General features: G+C 48.8%; 2 protein-coding genes across 3 annotated transcripts in view; both read right to left on the bottom strand.

Moving 5' to 3' along the window:
- Window positions 1-18,140, bottom strand: part of LOC309531527 (uncharacterized protein) — a 91,971-nt gene extending 73,831 nt beyond the window's left edge. Inside the window, exons 1-4 of one of the 2 annotated variants that reach the window (XM_082221108.1) lie at window positions 18,113-18,140; window positions 16,303-16,795; window positions 13,307-13,388; window positions 12,939-13,021 (exon numbers count right to left, since the gene is read on the bottom strand). In XM_082221108.1, the coding sequence (XP_082077234.1) occupies window positions 12,939-13,021; window positions 13,307-13,388; window positions 16,303-16,704 (567 nt within the window). In that variant the 5' untranslated portion in view covers window positions 16,705-16,795; window positions 18,113-18,140. Of the gene's footprint in view, window positions 1-12,938; window positions 13,022-13,306; window positions 13,389-16,302; window positions 16,796-16,925; window positions 17,073-18,112 lie in introns of those variants that run through there. The other variant, XM_082221109.1, reaches the window with a different exon arrangement.
- Window positions 3,208-12,809, bottom strand: LOC309531531 (uncharacterized protein). The gene is made up of 4 exons (XM_082221122.1): window positions 11,477-12,809; window positions 5,392-5,518; window positions 4,130-4,931; window positions 3,208-3,709 (listed from the first exon to the last, which is right to left on the bottom strand). The coding sequence occupies exons 2-4, from the start codon at window positions 5,423-5,425 to the stop codon at window positions 3,679-3,681; spliced, it is 867 nt and encodes a 288-aa protein (XP_082077248.1). The 5' UTR covers window positions 5,426-5,518; window positions 11,477-12,809; the 3' UTR covers window positions 3,208-3,678.
- Window positions 18,141-18,779: the final 639 nt, after the last annotated feature.

The raw sequence follows: 18,779 nt of genomic DNA, 5'->3' as shown, positions 1-18,779 counted from the left end.
CTTAGTACAGCAAACTAAATATGACATAATAGGCATCACTGAAACCTGGTGGGATAAGTCCCACGATTGGAATGTAATAATGGGGGGATACAATCTATTTCAGAGAAACAGACCAGACAAGAAAGGAGGAGGAGTGGCATTATATGTCAAGGATGTGTATACCTGTGAAGAGATCCAAGATTTAGATCCTCAAAGCCAAAGTGAGAGCATTTGGGTCAAAATTAAGGGAGAGAAGAATAACAGAGACCTCATTGTGGGAGTTTACTATAGATCCCCAAGCCAAACGGAGGACATAGATGATGCCTTCCTGGAACAGATGGCCAAGCATGCAAAAGGAAGGGAGATAGTAGTAATGGGGGACTTCAATTACCCGGATATTTGTTGGACGTCAAACTCAGCCAAGAGCATAAGGTCAAACGACTTCATAAAACTTAGGGAAGTGCTGGGTGAGATCCCATGGACAACAATACTAAAAGGAAAGGGAGTTCATGATGGCTGGGAGTTTGTTAAGAGGGAGATAGTAAAAGCACAACGTCAGGCAATACCAATGAGACGGAAACCTGGAAGGTGCCTAAAGAAGCCAGGGTGGCTATCTAAAGAACTTTTAACTGAATTAAGATTAAAAAAGGATGTGTACAAAAAATGGAAAAGGGGGGAAACCACCAAAGAGGAATTCAAACAAATAGCCAGCACGTGTAGACACAAAGTCAGAGAAGCTAAAGCACAGAATGAACACAGGCTTGCTAGAGAGGTTAAAAGAAGCAAAAAAGGCTTTTATGGGTATGTTCGTAGCAAAAGGAAGAACAAAGAAACAGTGGGGTCACTCAGAGGAGAAGATGGTGAAATGCAAACAGGGGACACAGAAAGGGCTGAACTCCTCAATGCCTTCTTTGCCTCCATCTTCTCCGATAAAGAAAACAATGCCCGACCTGAAGAATTTGGAGCAAATGATTCAGCAGAGGAAACACAGCCCAGAATAACTAAGGAGATAGTACAAGAATATTTGGCTAGTTTAGATGTATTCAAGTCTCCAGGACCAGATGAACTGCATCCAAGAGTATTAAAAGAACTGGCAGATGTGATCTCAGAACCACTGGCAGTCATCTTTGAGAATTCCTGGAGAACAGGCGAAGTCCCGGCAGACTGGAGGAGGGCAAATGTTGTCCCTATTTTCAAAAAGGGGAAAAGAGAGGACCCAAATAATTACCGCCCAGTCAGTCTGACATCAATACCAGGGAAGATTCTGGAGCAGATCATTAAGCAAACAGTCTGTGAGCACCTAGAAAGGAATGCTGTGATCACTAATAGTCAGCATGGATTTCTGAAAAATAAGTCATGTCAGACTAACCTGATCTCGTTTTTTGACAGAATTACAAGCCTGGTAGATGAAGGGAACGCAGTGGATGTAGCCTACCTTGATTTCAGCAAGGCATTTGACAAGGTGCCCCATGATATTCTTGTAAAGAAGCTGGTAAAATGCGGTCTTGACTATGCTACCACTCAGTGGATTTGTAACTGGCTGACTGACCAAACCCAAAGGGTGCTCATCAATGGTTCCTCTTCATCCTGGAGAAGAGTGACTAGTGGGGTGCCACAGGGTTCTGTCTTGGGCCCGGTCTTATTCAACATCTTTATCAACGACTTGGATGATGGACTCAAGGGCATCCTGATCAAATTTGCAGATGACACCAAACTGGGAGGGGTGGCTAACACCCCAGAGGACAGGATCACACTTCAAAACGACCTTGACAGATTAGAGAACTGGGCAAAAACAAACAAGATGAATTTTAACAGGGAGAAATGTAAAGTATTGCACTTGGGCAAAAAAAATGAGAGGCACAAATACAAGATGGGGGACACCTGGCTTGAGAGCAGTACATGTGAAAAGGATCTAGGAGTCTTGGTTGACCACAAACTTGACATGAGCCAACAGTGTGACGCGGCAGCTAAAAAAGCCAATGCAATTCTGGGCTGCATCAATAGGAGTATAGCATCTAGATCAAGGGAAGTAATAGTGCCACTGTATTCTGCTCTGGTCAGACCACACCTGGAGTACTGTGTCCAGTTCTGGGCACCACAATTCAAGAAGGACACTGACAAACTGGAACGTGTCCAGAGGAGGGCAACCAAAATGGTCAAAGGCCTGGAAACGATGCCTTATGAGGAACGGCTAAGGGAGTTGGGCATGTTTAGCCTGGAGAAGAGGAGGTTAAGGGGTGATATGATAGCCATGTTCAAATATATAAAAGGATGTCACATAGAGGAGGGAGAAAGGTTGTTTTCTGCTGCTCCAGAGAAGCGGACACGGAGCAATGGATCCAAACTACAAGAAAGAAGATTCCACCTAAACATTAGGAAGAACTTCCTGACAGTAAGAGCTGTTCGACAGTGGAATTTGCTGCCAAGGAGTGTGGTGGAGTCTCCTACTTTGGAGGTCTTTAAGCAGAGGCTTGACAACCATATGTCAGGAGTGCTCTGATGGTGTTTCCTGCTTGGCAGGGGGTTGGACTCGATGGCCCTTGTGGTCTCTTCCAACTCTATGATTCTATGATTCTATGATTCTATTTTACTTAGTAAGGCGTGGGGAGGGGTGCTGAGAGTGAGTTGTAGATTGTTGGGTAATGGGGAGTGTCTTTTTATGTCGCCTGGACTGGTGTTGGGTGGGGATCTCTGTGGAGGTGTGAGGCTGGGGGGTGATATTGATCGTGTTCGCTGTATTGATGGCTTGGGGGGAGAGGAAAAGGAGGAGAGGGTCACCAGTCCATCGGGTTGAGGTGATTTCTGGTTGCTTCATTCTGCCTTCTGCCACATTGGCCTCCGCTCCCCGTTTGGTGTCGTCTGCAAATGGGATGAGCACCCCCTCAGTTCCTTCATCCAAGTCGTTCAGAAAGACGTTGAACAACAACGGGCCCAGGACAGAACCCTGCAGCACCCCTCTTGTCACTTTCCCCCAGGAGGAGGAGGAACCATGGAGGAGGACTGTTTGGGTTCGGTCAGTCAAATCCACCTAAGAGTTTCCTCATTCAGCCCACCTTTTAGAAGCTTAAAGGCAAAAATATTATGGGGGACTACATCAAAAGCCTTACTGAAATCAAGATGCACTATTTCCACAGCTGTTCCCTGATCAACAAAGTTTGTAACTCCATCCAGAAAAGGGTGGGAGAGATTTCTCTGGCTTTTCTTGTTTTTGTATGTTTATGTTTTTGTATGTTTATGTTGTGAAATCTTCAGATGAAAGGCACATAAATATTAAAAATGATAAAAAATAAGGATATTGACAGGCTGAAACATGTGCAAAGAAAGGTGATTTATGTATTTATTTAATTTGTCTACCACCCAACCCAGTGGTGCCAACTTGAATAAAATATTGGTGGGGGGCCAGGTAAGGCCTGCTTTGCACAATCAAACACATGACGCATGCAGGCCATTGGAATGGCAATGCCTATCAACTGGGGGGGTGGCCCCCTAAAATATATCATTGGGGGGCAAAAACCCCTCAGCCTCTAAGTGTTGACTCCTGTTCCCACATGTCTCAGGACGGTTACAACATAAAAACACAACATAGAAACACAAAATACACATCAGCAACTCAACTCCCCACCACATTTTAAAAGGCCCTTAGATGTCAATCAGCCAAAGGCCTGGTTAAAAAGGTGCGTATTAGCCTGGCTCCTAAAGCTATAGAATGAAGGGTTTCTCCCCTGTATGACGTTTCTGATGCTTAGTGACAGCAGAGCTGTCACTGAAGCTCTTTCCACATTCCCCACACTGATAGGGTTTCTCTCCTGTATGAATTCTCTGATGGGAAGTGAGACTAGAGCTTGTAATGAATTTCTTTCCACATTCCATGCACTGATAGGGTTTCTCCCCTGTATGAATTCTCTGATGGGAATTGAGATTGTAGCTCTGACTGAAGCTCTTTCCACATTCCATGCACTGATAGGGTTTCTCCCCTGTATGAATTCTCTGATGCTTAGTGAGATGGGAGCTCGTCCTGAAGCTCTTCCCACATTCCCCACACTGATAGGGTTTCTCCCCTGTATGAATTCTCTGATGGGAATTGAGATTGGAGCTCGTCCTGAAGCTCTTTCCACATTCCCCACACTGATAGGGTTTCTCCCCTGTATGAATTCTCTGATGGGAAGTGAGATGGGAGCTCTTCCTGAAGCTCTTCCCACATTCCCCACACTGATAGGGTTTCTCCCCTGTATGACTTCTCTGATGCTTAGTGACATCAGAACTGTGACTGAAGCTCTTTCCACATTCCACACACTGATAGGGTTTCTCCCCTGTATGAAGTTTCTGATGCTTAGTGACAGCAGAGCTGAGACTGAAGCTCTTTTCACATTCCCCACACTGATAGGGTTTCTCTGCTGTATGAATTCTCCGATGGGAAGTGAGATGGGCGCTCCAACTAAAGCTCTTCCCACATTCCACACACTGATAGGGTTTCTCCCCTGTATGAATTCTCTGATGCTTAGTGACATCAGAACTGTGACTGAAGCTCTTTTCACATTCCCCACACTGATAGGGTTTCTCTCCTGTATGAATTCTCTGATGGGAAGTGAGATTGGAGCTCTTCCTGAAGCTCTTTCCACATTCCCCACACTGATAGGGTTTCTCCCCTGTATGAATTCTTTGATGAGAAGTGAGAGAGTGGCTCCAACTAAAGCTCTTTCCACATTCCCCACACTGATAGGGTTTCTCCCCTGTATGAATTCTCTGATGGGAAGTGAGATGGCAGCTCCAACTAAAGCTCTTCCCACATTCCATGCACTGATAGGGTTTGTCTCCTGTATGAATTCTCTGATGCTTAGTGAGATTGGAGCTCTGAGTGCAGCTGTCTCCACACTCCAAATTTTTGCATGGCTTCTCCTCTCTGGGGATTTTGTCATGTTCACCTTTGTTCTCGATTTCCAATTCATCACAATCTGCAATGCAGACAAAAAGGGATTAGAGCCTCAGGAACAAATGAAGAAGAACTAAAGGGAGTTGCGTGTGTGTTCATTACCTTTGTTGTTTGTCATTAACCAACATATTTATTAGATTCTGATGGGTTGTTGAATGTTGCTTTTTCTGATATACTGTAGTGGTAAAACTATGACCAAGCTGCGGGAGGCAGTGGAAGACAGGGGTGCCTGGCGTGCTCTGGTCCATGGTGTCTGGGCCTGGGCAGTTCAGACACCCAACCGTGGTATAAAAAGGCAGAACTGGAGGAAGATGGTTCACAGAAAAAACTGGAATTTGCTGTTCAAGGTTTATTGTGGGAGTGTTAGGTTCCCTGGTGTTGTATTGGGCGCTGTTGAGCTATGTGGAAATGTATGAGGTTTGTTACATAGAGGTATTTTTTGAATATCCAGGCAGATAGGGCGATTCCACAGGGAGCCTTACCAAGAGAGGCCACGATCCCACGATTCTCCTCCATGACGTCCTTATGCAGAGCTCTCTGGTCAGGATCCAGTAATGCCCATTCCTCATCCGTGAAACAAACAGCAACATCTTCAAAGCACACTGGACCCTAAAAGAAAAAGGAAATGTACTCTTCCGAGACAGCAGAAATATGATCTGCTACACCAGGGGTGTCAAACTCAAATTCATCGGGGGCCGCATCAGCAGTTTGGTCACCCTCAAAGGGCCGCTAGAGGGCAGGCGTTCTCTGGCTTGTAGGCTGCCACGCATGCGCTGAAGAGGCGGCTTTCTTGTGTAAAAAAAAAAGCGAGAATAAAAGGTGAAGGCTGGCGGCCGGCGGTGGCTACACGGGCCACATGACGAGGTCTGGCGGGCCGGATTCGGCCCGCGGGCCTTGTGGTTGACACCCGTGTGCTACACAATGCTCTGTTCTTTCCTTCCTCATAATTGCTGTGTTGTTTTGATAGGATTGCTTTCAATAGGATTGACACTTTGACACGCATTCTGGAAACGTATGTCTACATGCTTGGTTCTGGCCTTAAACTGCCTGGATTCTGCCAACTTCAGACAGGGTTGATTGTCTTCCCAAACAGTGATGGGCAGGCAACAATCCCCATAGATCTCTTGCACCAGGCATCTATAGAATTCCAGTTCCCTGCACAATTATGACAGTGCAATTAACTCAGCCTCAGTACACTGGGCTTTGATGCTTCCCTACTGAGCAGATTGGTAGCAAAAGCAATGTCCGGCCTGCTCCATTGGGAGCGATACAACAGACTACCCAGAGCGGACTGGAAGAGCTCAGCGTTTTCGCACTCAATGCGTTCTGCTAGCCGACTGTCTTTCACGTAGCTCGTCTCCATGGGTGCCCTAACCCCTGCACAATCAGACATTCTGAACTTCTCAAGCAACTGCTCAATCTTGCCTTTCTGACTGAGCAAGAATCTTCCATCTTCAGTCCTGTCTATCTGAACACCTAAGTAGATCCTTACTGCACCCAGGTTCTTGAGCTGAAACCGTTTTCCAAGCTCTTTGGCAAACTTCTGCACCTGTTTGTTTGCCCCTGAGATGTGAATGATGTCATCAACAAAGATCAACACCATTTCCTGTGACTCTCCTGACCCTTTAAGGTACAGGCAGCTGTCAGCAAGACTCTTCTTGAAACCTAGCTTCTCTAAGGCTTTAAGCCATAAATGGACTTGTGAAACTTCCATACAGTATTCGGCTCACTGCCCTCAAGCGCTGGAGGAGGAAGCATGTACAGATCCTCCTGGAGCTGTGAGTTCAAATAGGCCACATCCACATCAAAGTGATACACCTGAAAAACTCTTTGTGCAGCAATCGCTAAGAGCATGTGCAGAGTTTCACTTCTGGAAGTAGGAGCATATACGTCAGTATAATGCAGCCCCTTTTGCTGCATGAACCCTCTGGCTACTAGCCTAGCCTTGTACTGTGGTTCCCCTGTTGCTGTGGGTTTAAGACGGTAAACCCAGCGGCTGCTCACAGCCTGTTTGCCCACTGGCAACGTTGTGAGGGAGAACACACCTAGAGACTCCATTGAGCTCATCTCCTTCTGCATTGCCTCATGCCATTTCCTGGCTTCTTCCTGAGGCAGTTTCTGAACACCCTAGAATCATAGAATCATAGAATCATAGAGTTGGAAGAGACCACAAGGGCCATCGAGTCCAACCCCCTGCCAAGCAGGAAACACCATCAGAGCACTCCTGACATATGGTTGTCAAGCCTCTGCTTAAAGACCTCCAAAGTAGGAGACTCCACCACACTCCTTGGCAGCAAATTCCACTGTCGAACAGCTCTTACGGTCAGGAAGTTCTTCCTAATGTTTAGGTGGAATCTTCTTTCTTGTAGTTTGGATCCATTGCTCCGTGTCCGCTTCTCTGGAGCAGTAGAAAACAACCTTTCTCCCTCCTCTATGTGACATCCTTTTATATATTTGAACATGGCTATCATATCACCCCTTAACCTCCTCTTCTCCAGGCTAAACATGCCCAGCTCCCTTAGCCGTTCCTCATAAGGCATCGTTTCCAGGCCTTTGACCATTTTGGTTGCCCTCTTCTGGACACGTTCCAGTTTGTCAGTGTCCTTCTTGAATTGTGGTGCCCAGAACTGGACACAGTACTCCAGGTGTGGTCTGACCAGAGCAGAATACAGTGGCACTATTACTTCCCTTGATCTAGATGCTATACTCCTATTGATGCAGCCCAGAATTGCATTGGCTTTTTTAGCTGCCGCGTCACACTGTTGGCTCATGTCAAGTTTGTGGTCAACTAAGACTCCTAGATCTTTTTCACATGTACTGCTCTCAAGCCAGGTGTCACCCATCTTGTATTTGTGCCTCTCATTTTTTTTGCCCAAGTGCAATACTTTACATTTCTCCCTGTTAAAATTCATCTTGTTTGTTTTTGCCCAGTTCTCTAATCTGTCAAGGTCGTTTTGAAGTGTGATCCTGTCCTCTGGGGTGTTAGCCACCCCTCCCAGTTTGGTGTCATCTGCAAATTTGATCAGGATGCCCTTGAGTCCATCATCCAAGTCGTTGATAAAGATGTTGAATAAGACCGGGCCCAAGACAGAACCCTGTGGCACCCCACTAGTCACTCTTCTTCAGGATGAAGAGGAACCATTGATGAGCACCCTTTGGGTTTGGTCAGTCAGCCAGTTACAAATCCACTGAGTGGTAGCATAGTCAAGACCGCATTTTACCAGCTTCTTTACAAGAATATCATGGGGCACCTTGTCAAATGCTTTGCTGAAATCAAGGTAGGCTACATCCACTGCGTTCCCTTCATCTACCAGGCTTGTAATTCTGTCAAAAAACGAGATCAGGTTAGTCTGACATGACTTATTTTTCAGAAATCCATGCTGACTATTGGTGATCACAGCATTCCTTTCTAGGTGCTCACAGACTGTTTGCTTAATGATCTGCTCCAGAATCTTCCCTGCTATTGATGTCAGACTGACTGGACGGTAATTATTTGGGTCCTCTCTTTCCCCCTTTTTGAAAATAGGAACAACATTTGCCCTCCTCCAGTCTGCCGGGACTTCGCCTGTTCTCCAGGAATTCTCAAAGATGACTGCCAGTGGTTCTGAGATCACATCTGCCAGTTCTTTTAATACTCTTGGATGCAGTTCATCTGGCCCTGGAGACTTGAATACATCTAATCTAGCCAAATATTCTTGTACTATCTCCTTAGTTATTCTGGGCTGTGTTTCCTTTGCTGAATCATTTGCTTCAAATTCTTCAGGTCGGGCATTGTCTTCTTTATCGGAGAAGACTGAGGCAAAGAAGGCATTGAGGAGTTCAGCCCTTTCTGTGTCCCCTGTTTGCATTTCACCATCTTCTCCTCTGAGTGACCCCACTGTTTCTTTGTTCTTCCTTTTGCTACGAACATACCCATAAAAGCCTTTTTTGTTGCTTTTAACCTCTCTAGCAAGCCTGAGTTCATTCTGTGCTTTAGCTTTTCTGACTTTGTGTCTACACGTGCTGGCTATTTGTTTGAATTCCTCTTTGGTGGTTTCCCCCCTTTTCCATTTTTTGTACACATCCTTTTTTAATCTTAATTCAGTTAAAAGTTCTTTAGATAGCCACCCTGGTTTCTTTAGGCACCTTCCATGTTTTCGTCTCATTGGTATTGCCTGACGTTGTGCTTTTACTATCTCCGTCTTAACAAACTCCCAGCCATCATGAACTCCCTTTCCTTTTAGTATTGCTGTCCATGGGATCTCACCCAGCACTTCCCTAAGTTTTATGAAGTCGGCTTTCTTAAAGTCAAGAAATTGAGTCCTAGTATACTTGGCTGCTCCTTTCCACTGTATAGTAAACTTCAGAAGAGCATGATCACTCGCGCCTAATGATCCTTCCACATCTACCCCACTAACCAGGTCATCAACATTGGTTAGGACCAGGTCTAAAATGGCTGTTCCTCTTGTTGCTTCTCCCACTTTCTGGACAATGAAGTTGTCTGCAAGGCCAGTGAGGAATCTGTTTGACCTTATGCTCTTGGCTGAGTTTGACGTCCAACAAATATCCGGGTAATTGAAGTCCCCCATTACTACTATCTCCCTTCCTTTTGCATGCTTGGCCATCTGTTCCAGGAAGGCATCATCTATGTCCTCCGTTTGGCTTGGGGATCTATAGTAAACTCCCACAATGAGGTCTCTGTTATTCTTCTCTCCCTTAATTTTGACCCAAATGCTCTCACTTTGGCTTTGAGGTTCTAAATCTTGGATCTCTTCACAGGTATACACACCCCTGACATATAACGCCACTCCTCCTCCTTTCTTGTCTGGTCTGTTTCTCTGAAATAGATTGTATCCCTCCATTATTACATTCCAATCGTGGGACTTATCCCACCAGGTTTCAGTGATGCCTATTATGTCATATTTAGTTTGCTGTACCAAGAGCTCAAGCTCATCTTGTTTATTTCCCATGCTTTGCGCATTAGTGTACAGACATTGAAGTCCATTAATCATTCCCCCGTGTCTCTTATTTAAGGATTTTTTCCTCCCTCCACTAGGTCCGTGTGCTGTTTGCTCCATTTGGTCTATGACATTTGGATGATCATCTTCATTAATTGATAGACTCCTACCTTCAGGAGCACTGTCTCCCTCCCCCACATTAGTCAGTTTAAAGCCCTCCTGATGAGGTTTCTGAGATTTTTGGCAAAAACATTTCTCCCAACCGTTGTGAGGTGCAGCCCATCACTTGCCAGAAGTCCATCTTCAAGAAACTGCAGTCCGTGATCTAAGAATCCAAACCGTTCCTGTTTACACCATTTGCGAAGCCAGCTGTTCACTTCCACTATTTTCCCCTCTCTCCCTGGGCCACGTCGTTCAACTGGGAGGACAGACGAGATGACAATTTGTGCATTTAGTTGCTTCAATTTCCTGCCGAGAGCCTCGTAGTCTCTTTTGATCTTCTGGAGGCTATTGCTTGCAGTGTCATTGGTTCCCACATGAACCAAGAGGAAGGGGTATTCGTCAGTGGGTTTTATGATTCCTTGCAGTCGTTCAGTTACATCTTGGATCTTAGCCCCGGGGAGACAGCACACTTCCCGAGACATCTTGTCAGGCCCACAGATCACTGCTTCTGTTCCCCTCAGTAGGGAATCCCCTATCACCACTACACGCCTCCTCTTGGGTTTGGTCGGGGTTCTTCCGTGAGCTGTCCGTTCCAAGGTCGCCTGCACATTCCCTGAGGACTGACTTTGCTGCTCGTCTTCATATACCTGATCGACTGTAATGAGGGAGAGATCCTCAAATGGAGTCTGCTCTTCGTCTTCCATGCTAGGGGAGAGGACCTCAAAGCGATTGTGTATTTCTAAACAATCAGAGTGAACCCTGGGCCTCCTACTTCTTTGAGTCACGTTTCTCCATATATCTGGCTCCTGTGTTGGTGAACTAGCCTCCTTCTCAGGGGAGTCCCCTGTCTCCTCCCTGGTGGAGACGGTGTGCTCTGTTGCTTCCAAGAAGAGCTCCAGCTCTCTAATTCTTTGGAGCGTAGCTACACGTTCCTCCAGTTGCTGGACTTTGTCTTTTAAAAGGGCAATCAACATGCAATTGCTGCAGGTAAAGCTGCCTGCAACCTTTGGCAAGATGGCAAACATTGCGCAGTAATCGCAGGCGACTGCAGCTGTTCCCTCGCCTTCCATCTTGAGATCGTGTCGTTGGGGGTGGCTACAGAGGTCCTCCATCATAAAAAGCTTGAGGACAGGACAAATAACTCCCCCCCCACACAAAAAAAAAACCTAGGTCTCCCCCAACAAACGTTTGAGACTAGCTCCCCTAAATCTAAAAGATGGGTATAACTGCGCACGCCGCCCTGCAAACTCTGATAAGCTCCTCCCACAGCTAATCCCCTGCCTCAACAGAAACCCTGCCCCCTCTGACCTTTACACAGGGAAAACAGCTAATCAGCCACCAAGAAACACACACACACAAGAAAACCCTTTTTGCTCCTTCTTCAACTGCTGCCCTTCAAAACTCTCGGGTTCACACTGTGCCATGCCAACCCACACACTTGTGACTGCAAACCTGTCAGGTGGTTTACCTTTCGTTGTGCGAGCTGAACGTCTCAACCCAGTTTTAGGTACCCCCTCAGACCCACTAGGACCAGCTAGAACGTCCTTGGCCTCAGAGAGCTCCCCCTCTGACTTACTGCGCCGTTTAGACTTCTCAGCTGAACCTGTGGGTGAGGAAGGAGCACTTCTCTGTTCAAGCTTCACAGCTTTAGGAGAAGTTCTTCCCTCTACCTGCTCTGGGTCAGGACTCTGTGCCTCAGCAGCAGGTTCAACCTCTACCTCTTCCTCATCAGCAGAGTCTTGCAGACTCTCTGAAAGAACATCAGGGTTCCCATGTATGTGTGTCCATCCATTCTACTCACAGAACTCAGCACTGCTGCTGAGCAGAATCCTGGACTGATTGCCTGTTGGATAGGCAAATCTCCACCCCTTGGTCCCTGGCTCATACCCATAGAAAATCATCTTTTGGGACCTAAGGCCACCCTTTCTGAGCTTGGCCTTTGGCACAAGGACCCAGGCCTCGCAGCCTGAGTACAGCTGGGTTAAAGTGGTTCTGTTATGTCTTCTGTCAAGGTCATGCTGACTATAAGAAGAGGCCAGAAGGAGACTGGGTTTCTCCCTCCCTCCCTCCCTCTCTCTCTCTCTCTCCCTTCTGGTGTTCTGTACATAGTATGCTGAGTGTTGAAGTTTAAACTTATTATAAGTTGTGGGAAATTTCAGTTAAGTTTGCTGCAACTGGATTTCTTATGGACAGGGCCAATCCTGAATGTTTTGGATTTGGGACCATTATGCTCATTTGTCTTCAGTAGCAGTAAAGCTCTGCTGGGTGAAATACAATTGCCTCTGGTCTATTTTGGGGGATCCTGCAACGTCTTTACGTTTTCACTCTGCTAACTATACATTGGAGTTCTGCCTGGATCAATACTGAGTAGAATTCCATGACAGGGTCTTCCTCCATGAAATCAGCTGCCAAAAGAGAAGGCCACTAGCTCCCCACAGCTTTCCAAGTCCCCTCCTCTCTGGGGTTTCTGGCAAGCGATTGAACAGTGCGCCAGTGTGCAGCCTGCCTTTGCTCCTCCATTGTCAGACAACTCCTGGCTCAGAGAGACAAGCAGGGAGGGGGGCTTATGGCAGAAGGAGAGGGAGCCCCCGGTGGCTCCTCCTTCTTCTGACTCACCTCTGCCTCTCGACCTCCCTCCTCCCACTCGTCTCCTTCCTCTTCTGCCTCCGATTCTGGACTGCATTCTGCCTCAGAGTCTCCCAGCTCACTAAGCCCTGTTACCCCTTCAGCTTCTGACACCTCCTCTTCCCAGACTTCTCCCTCTTCTCCCTCTCACTGCTCATTCTTCCTCCACCTCCACTCCTTGGGCTGAGACACTTTTCCCTTCCTGGTTCCCCGGCTGCTTCCTCCCACCATTCCTCTGTGCCCAACCAGTCCATGACATTGCTCCATCCCTCAGCCTCTGTCCCCACAAGGCAGCTCCCCCTGACCTGATCTGGTTCCACAGCCGCTGCTTCCCTTCTGCCCCCATGAAAAGGTGGATCAGGAGGTCTTGCTGGCATCATTCTGTCTCCTGAAAGAGAAAACAGGTAAGCAGGATGCCAGGCGTGCCCATGTCTCTCACAGGTGAAACAGAGCATCTCTATCTACAGATGGGCCTTTCAGAAAGCCTTACCTGCTGAGAGCATTTGGACGTTTGTGCCCATTTCATATGTTAGTCATGCAGAAATACATTCTCATTCTCTAGACCCTACCTCCCAACTCCCCCCCCAAAAAAAACTTGATGAAAAGAACCCAGAGATTATATGGGAAACCAACAGAATGAGACCAAATGGAGAAAAACCGCCTTCTTCCTTACCCGGTGGCCTCTCTCTGGTGTCCAACGGAGGCCTCTCTGCCTCAGAGGAATCCAGGTCCATTTCCTCAAAACGATCCTTTTCCTGAAAAAACAACAAGGATTCAAAACAGAGAATGAATGACATGAAATAGCAGAAAGATAATGGAAAAGTAAAAAACTTTAAGGGTGTGAGATCTCATTCCATGGATGCCTTCCCAGAAAAAGGATGGGCCATCAGCAGAGCATTATGGGATGTTCTCCATCCTCTTTGGAGCCCCCAATAATAATAATAATAATAATTTTTTATTTCTACCCCACCCTCCCTAGCCGGAGCCAATCTTTTGGCGGCTAACATCATAAATCTAACACAGTATACATAGAACATAAGAACAGGCAATCTGGACAGATGGCAGTCCACTGGTATAATAGTAATAATAATAATAATAATAATAATAATAATAATAATAATAATAATTTATTATTTATACCTCACACATCTGGCTGGATTTCCCCAGCCACTCTGGGCGGCTTCCAAAAGAATATTAAAATACTGTGATACATCAAACATTAAAAACTTCCCTAAACAGGGCTGCCTTCAGATGTCTTCTAAAAGTCTGGTAGTTGTTCTTCTCTTTGACATCTGGTGGGAGGGCGTTCCACAGGGAGGGCGCCACCACCGAGAAGGCCCTCTGCCTGGTTCCCTGTAACTTGGCTTCTCGCAGTGAGGGAACTGTTAGAAGGCCCTCGGAGCTGGACCTCAGTGTCCGGGTAGAACGATGGAGGTGGAGACGCTCCTTCAGGTCTACTAGACAGAGGCCTTTTAGGGCTTTAAAGGTCAGCACCAACACTTTGAATTGTGCTCAGAAACGTACTGGGAGCCAATGTAGGTCTTTCAAGACCGGTGTTATGTGGTTTCAGCGGCCGCTCCCAGTCACCAGTCTGGCTGCCGCATTCTGGATTAGTTGTAGTTTCCGGGTCACCTTCAAAGGTAGTCCCACATAGAGCGCATTGCAGTACTCCAAGCGGGAGATAACCAGAGCATGCACCACTCTGGGGAGGCAGTCCGCAGGCAGATAGGGTCTCAGCCTACGTACCAGATGGAGCTGGTACACAGCTGCCCTGGACACGGATTTAACCTGTGCCTCCATGGACAGCTGTGAGTCCAAAATGACTCCCAGGCTGCGCACCTGGTCCTTCAGGGGCACAGTTACCCCATTCAGGACCAGGGAATCCTCCACACCTGCCCGCCTCCTGTCCCCCAAAACCAGTACTTCTGTCTTGTCAGGATTCAATCTCAATCTGTTAGCCACCATCCATCCACCAACCGCCTCCAGACACTCACACAGGACCGTCACCGCCTTCACTGGTTCTGATTTAAAAGAGAGGTAGAGCTGGGTATCTTCCGCATACTGATGAACACCCAGCCCAAACCCCCTGATGATCTCTCCCACGGGCTGCATGTAGATGTTGAAAAGCATGGGGGAGAGGACGGAAACCTGAGGCACCCCACAAGTGAGAGCCCAGGGGTCTGAACACTCACCCCCCCACCACTTTCTGAACACGGCCCAGGAGGAAGGAGCGGAACCACTATATGACAGTGCCCCCAGCTCCCAGCCCCTCAAGACGGTCCAGAAGGATGTTATGGTCGATGGCATCAAACGTCGCTGAGAGATCCAGCAGAACTAGGAAACAGCTCTCACCTTTGTCCCTAGCCCGCCGGAGATCATCAACCAGTGCGACCAAAATAGAAAAATTCCTTCCAGTAGCACCTTAAAGACCAACTAAGTTAGTTCTTGGTATGAGCTTTCGTGTGCATGCACACTTCTTCAGTGCGACCAAGGCAGTTTCAGTCCCATGATGAGGCCTGAATCCCGACTGGAAGGGATCCAAATGGTCCGCTTCTTCCAGGTGTGCCTGGAGTTGTTCGGCAACCACTCGCTCAATCACCTTGCCCAAGAATGGAAGATTTGAGACTGGGCTATAGTTGCCCATTGTGGCCGCATCTAAAGATGGTTTTTAAAGAAGTGGTTTAAAGCATCCCCTACCACTCTCTGGAAACCATTTGGATCCATTAAGTGGCGGGGGTGGACCATCCTAATTGATCCCACCTCCCTGCAGAGGGGATGGGTCGCAGAGAAGTCCATTTGCACCAGGAAGTGATCTGACCATGGCACTTCTTTCGTTTCGCTTTTACTTAGTGTCAGATCACCAACATCCATAGAGGTGAACACCAGGTCCAAGGCATGTCCGTGGCTATGGGTTGGGCCAAACTTATTCAGGGACAGCCCCATGGAGGCCATGCTTTCCACGAAGTCCCGAGCGGCCCCTTGTAAGGTCGTGTCGGCATGGATGTTAAAATCCCCCAGGACAACCAAGCTAGGTGTCTCCAGGAGAACATCCGCCACGACCTGAAGCAGCTCAGGCAGGGAATCCTTGGTGCAGCGGGGAGGTCGGTACACCAAAAGGAATCCTGTACTGCCCCTATTGCCCAACCTCCAGAACATGCACTCAGAGAACTGGGTCTTCCCATTAGGACGCCTGGTGCAAACTAATGACTTCCTAAAAATCACTGCAACCCCCCCTCCCCGCCCTCATGACCTGGGTTGCTGTGCATAAGAGAAACCTGGTGGACAAGCAGCGGCAAGAACAGGCCCATCTGCTTCATCCAACCAAGTCTCTGTTACACATGCCAGGTCAAGTCCTCCATCCACGATCAAGTCAAGTAAAAATGAGAGTGGTTAATATTCGCTAGGGCCAACTACTGTTATCACTGGTCTTATAAAGGAGGTGTGAGCGGGCTAGGAAGCCTCTTTAATGCTTATTCTTGTACTGAAAGAAAAGAATCAGACTGAACCCTCAACAAAGGCCTGGCGGAACAGCTCTGTCTTGCATGCTCTGAGGAAAGATGTCAACTCCCACAGTGCCCTGGTCTCTTGTGAGAGAGCGTTCCACCAGGACGGAGCCACATCCGAAAAGGCCCTGGCTCTGGTCAAGGTAGTATCCAAAGTCTCCCTCACCTGCTCTCTCTCCTCTGCCTGACTCAGGAGGAAACCTTCGGCCAGGGCCACCGCCTGGGAACTGGTCTCCGCTCCACAGTCCCTCACCCAGCTCTCCATCTCTGGAGGAAGGACAGCCAGGAACTGCTCCAAGATCACCAGGTCCAGCATCTCAGCTTTCGTGTGCCTTTCTGGCTTCAGCCACTGGTGGTCAAGGTGGTAGAGTCGGCTGCAAAGCTCTCGGGGTCCTTTGGCCTCCTGGCAGCAGAACTGTCTCACCTGCTGTCTCTGCACCTCTGAGCGGAGGGTGTCCTCCTCACCCAGGATCTTCAGCACAGAGTTTTCCCAGAACCCCCCACTGCTCCCAGTTTTGATGGCATGGCCTCTTTCTGCTCCAGGGCCAGCTGAGTCTCGCTCATCCATCTGTGCTCTCAGGAAGCCTCTGAGAGATCAGAAGGAACCCTTTGGTCTTCTGCCAAGTTCTGTCTGTCTGAATGAGAAGCTCTAGCAAACCCTAGAAAGCAAATACATTGTTCTGTTACAGAATTTGTAGGTCAGGAGAAGAAACAGATCCCTGAACAAGCATGGATGAGTCTTGCCAGGAATCAGGACTGGACGGTAGCAGAGCCCAAACCATGAGATACCTTTTTGAAAAGAAAGAGGAGGAGGAAGGGGAGAAGAAGTAAGTCTCCAGCCCTCTAGCAATGCAGAATGTGGAGGCAACTGAAGGGATTTCTGGGAGATGAGTCAGCCTGGTTGCTCCTGCCTTCCAGTCAATGCATGAAGTCAGAACTGACTGACAAGGGAGGCATTTGAGAAATGGATGCTTGGCTCTAGTGGGGGTCCTCATCCGGGGGTCCTCAGGAGTTGCTCCCCACCCCCACTCCCCTGCTTCCGTCTCCTTTTCTTGCACTTGGACTCTCTGCCGCTCTCAAGACAGACTCCTGGGGTGGGGTCTCTTTTTCTTTCTCTAGAGGGCCAGGTATGTATCTGAACAAGGGCCAAGTGGGTGGAGGGCAGGAAATTTATTATTCTCTTAGATGGCTTAACACACGCACAGCCCTTGATGCCAAGGTCCCTGGAGGCTCAGGGAGTAGCAGCGCCCATTTCCGGCTGCTTTGCCAGCAACAATCCCTTTGGGAGAGAGAGGATGTGGTCCTGGGATGCCCTGCTCTGGGTGCGAGGGGATGGCTGCCGTGGCCTCCGTGGGGAGCTGCCCTGGGAGACACTGGGAAACTGGTCCCCAATGCAGCAGCCAGACTCTGGGAAACTGGGATCCCTCTCTTTACTCCTGGCCTCTCTCTCTCTCCCACCTTTCCTTCCTCCCTCCCCGTGGGGTTTTTTTGGGGGGGGCTAGTCCACCTCCTCGTCCAGCTTTGGAAAACCATTTGCAGATGTTCCCTCTGTTGTGCAATGAGGCTGAGCGACGTCACAGAGAGTCAAAGTCTCAGGGATTCCTTTGTCTGAAGAATGGAGATCTTTTCTGAAGGGGGGGGCAAATGAGTTTGGGACCCTCTGATCTGCAGGAAGGAGAGCGTGGCAGACCTGGCCCCTCCCTGGCAGGACCCTCTCCTCCCCCCTGACTTGGGGGTCCCCCCCCCGCTCTCTCCTTCCCTGACCTTCCTCCTGGGGAGTCTGGCAAAAAGCTCTGGCTCTCAGCCCCGGGGCTCCTTCCTCCTCTGGGTAGCAGGAGCATAGCGGGGGGGGGTCTTTGCACCCCTGACCCTCTCCCCCCTGACTTGGGGGTGTCCCCCCTGCAGGAACAGATCAGGCCCCCCCCCCGCTGCACCCCTGGGACCCCCACCAGATCCCAGAGAGAGAGGAGACTCACCAGATCCCAGGAGGGGGCAGCGAAGCAGGAAAGGACTGGGGGAGGGAGGGGCCTTGGCTCTGGAGGACCTGCCCCCCCCCCGTCCGCTTCCTGGCCTCTCTAGGAAGGCAGCTGGCTTCCCTTTAACCCTTGCAGTGCCGAGTCCCCCTTGGCACAACCTCAGATTCTTCTTTTTCTAGGGATTTCGGGGGGGGGCAGCTGCCCCCCTGGCTCCCTCAATGCCCAGATATCCTTTGGGGGGCGAGGCTCTCGGTGGGGCTCAGAGCATCTCCTTCCCTTGGCCAGAAGCCGGAGGAAGAGCTTGCAGGGGAAAGGGCTTGGCAGGAGGGAAGGAAACTCACCCCAGAATTCAGGAAGGGGAGGATAGAATGGGGCTGGGCTTGGTCCACAGGAGGGGGATTTCCAAAGTCTGGATAAGGCCTTGCACACCATCTTTCTGGGTCCCTCCTCTCTCTCCTGCAAGTGAAGGGAATACCCTGTTGCAACAGTTCAATCAAGGCCAAGCCCACAGGCTGCTGTTTTGCTCCACCTTATCCTGGTTGGTGTCTTTCTTTTTGTCCAAGGGAGCCCTCGGATTTCTCCCTTGAGACCCCCAGGGCTGGACCCCCCCCCCGGCCCTCCTCCCAGGCGCTTGTCAAGGGGAAGCCCAGGGAAGCCCCGCGCTGGT

Source organism: Podarcis vaucheri (genome assembly GCF_965113315.1).
Source record: "Podarcis vaucheri genome assembly, chromosome: 4".
NCBI lineage: Eukaryota > Metazoa > Chordata > Lepidosauria > Squamata > Lacertidae > Podarcis > Podarcis vaucheri.
Note: the sequence above shows the minus strand (reverse complement) of the source record. Positions and strands in the feature narration are given on the sequence as shown.

Coding starts and splice junctions, on each gene's coding strand:
- LOC309531531 (XM_082221122.1), bottom strand. CDS start 5,425: ATGGAGGAGAATCGTGGGATCGTGGCCTCTCTTG. Junction 4,932..5,391: donor TGGGATCGTGGCCTCTCTTG/GTAAGGCTCCCT, acceptor TCTGCATTGCAG/ATTGTGATGAATTGGAAATC. Junction 3,710..4,129: donor CTCACTTCCCATCAGAGAAT/TCATACAGGGGA, acceptor GCATCAGAAACG/TCATACAGGGGAGAAACCCT.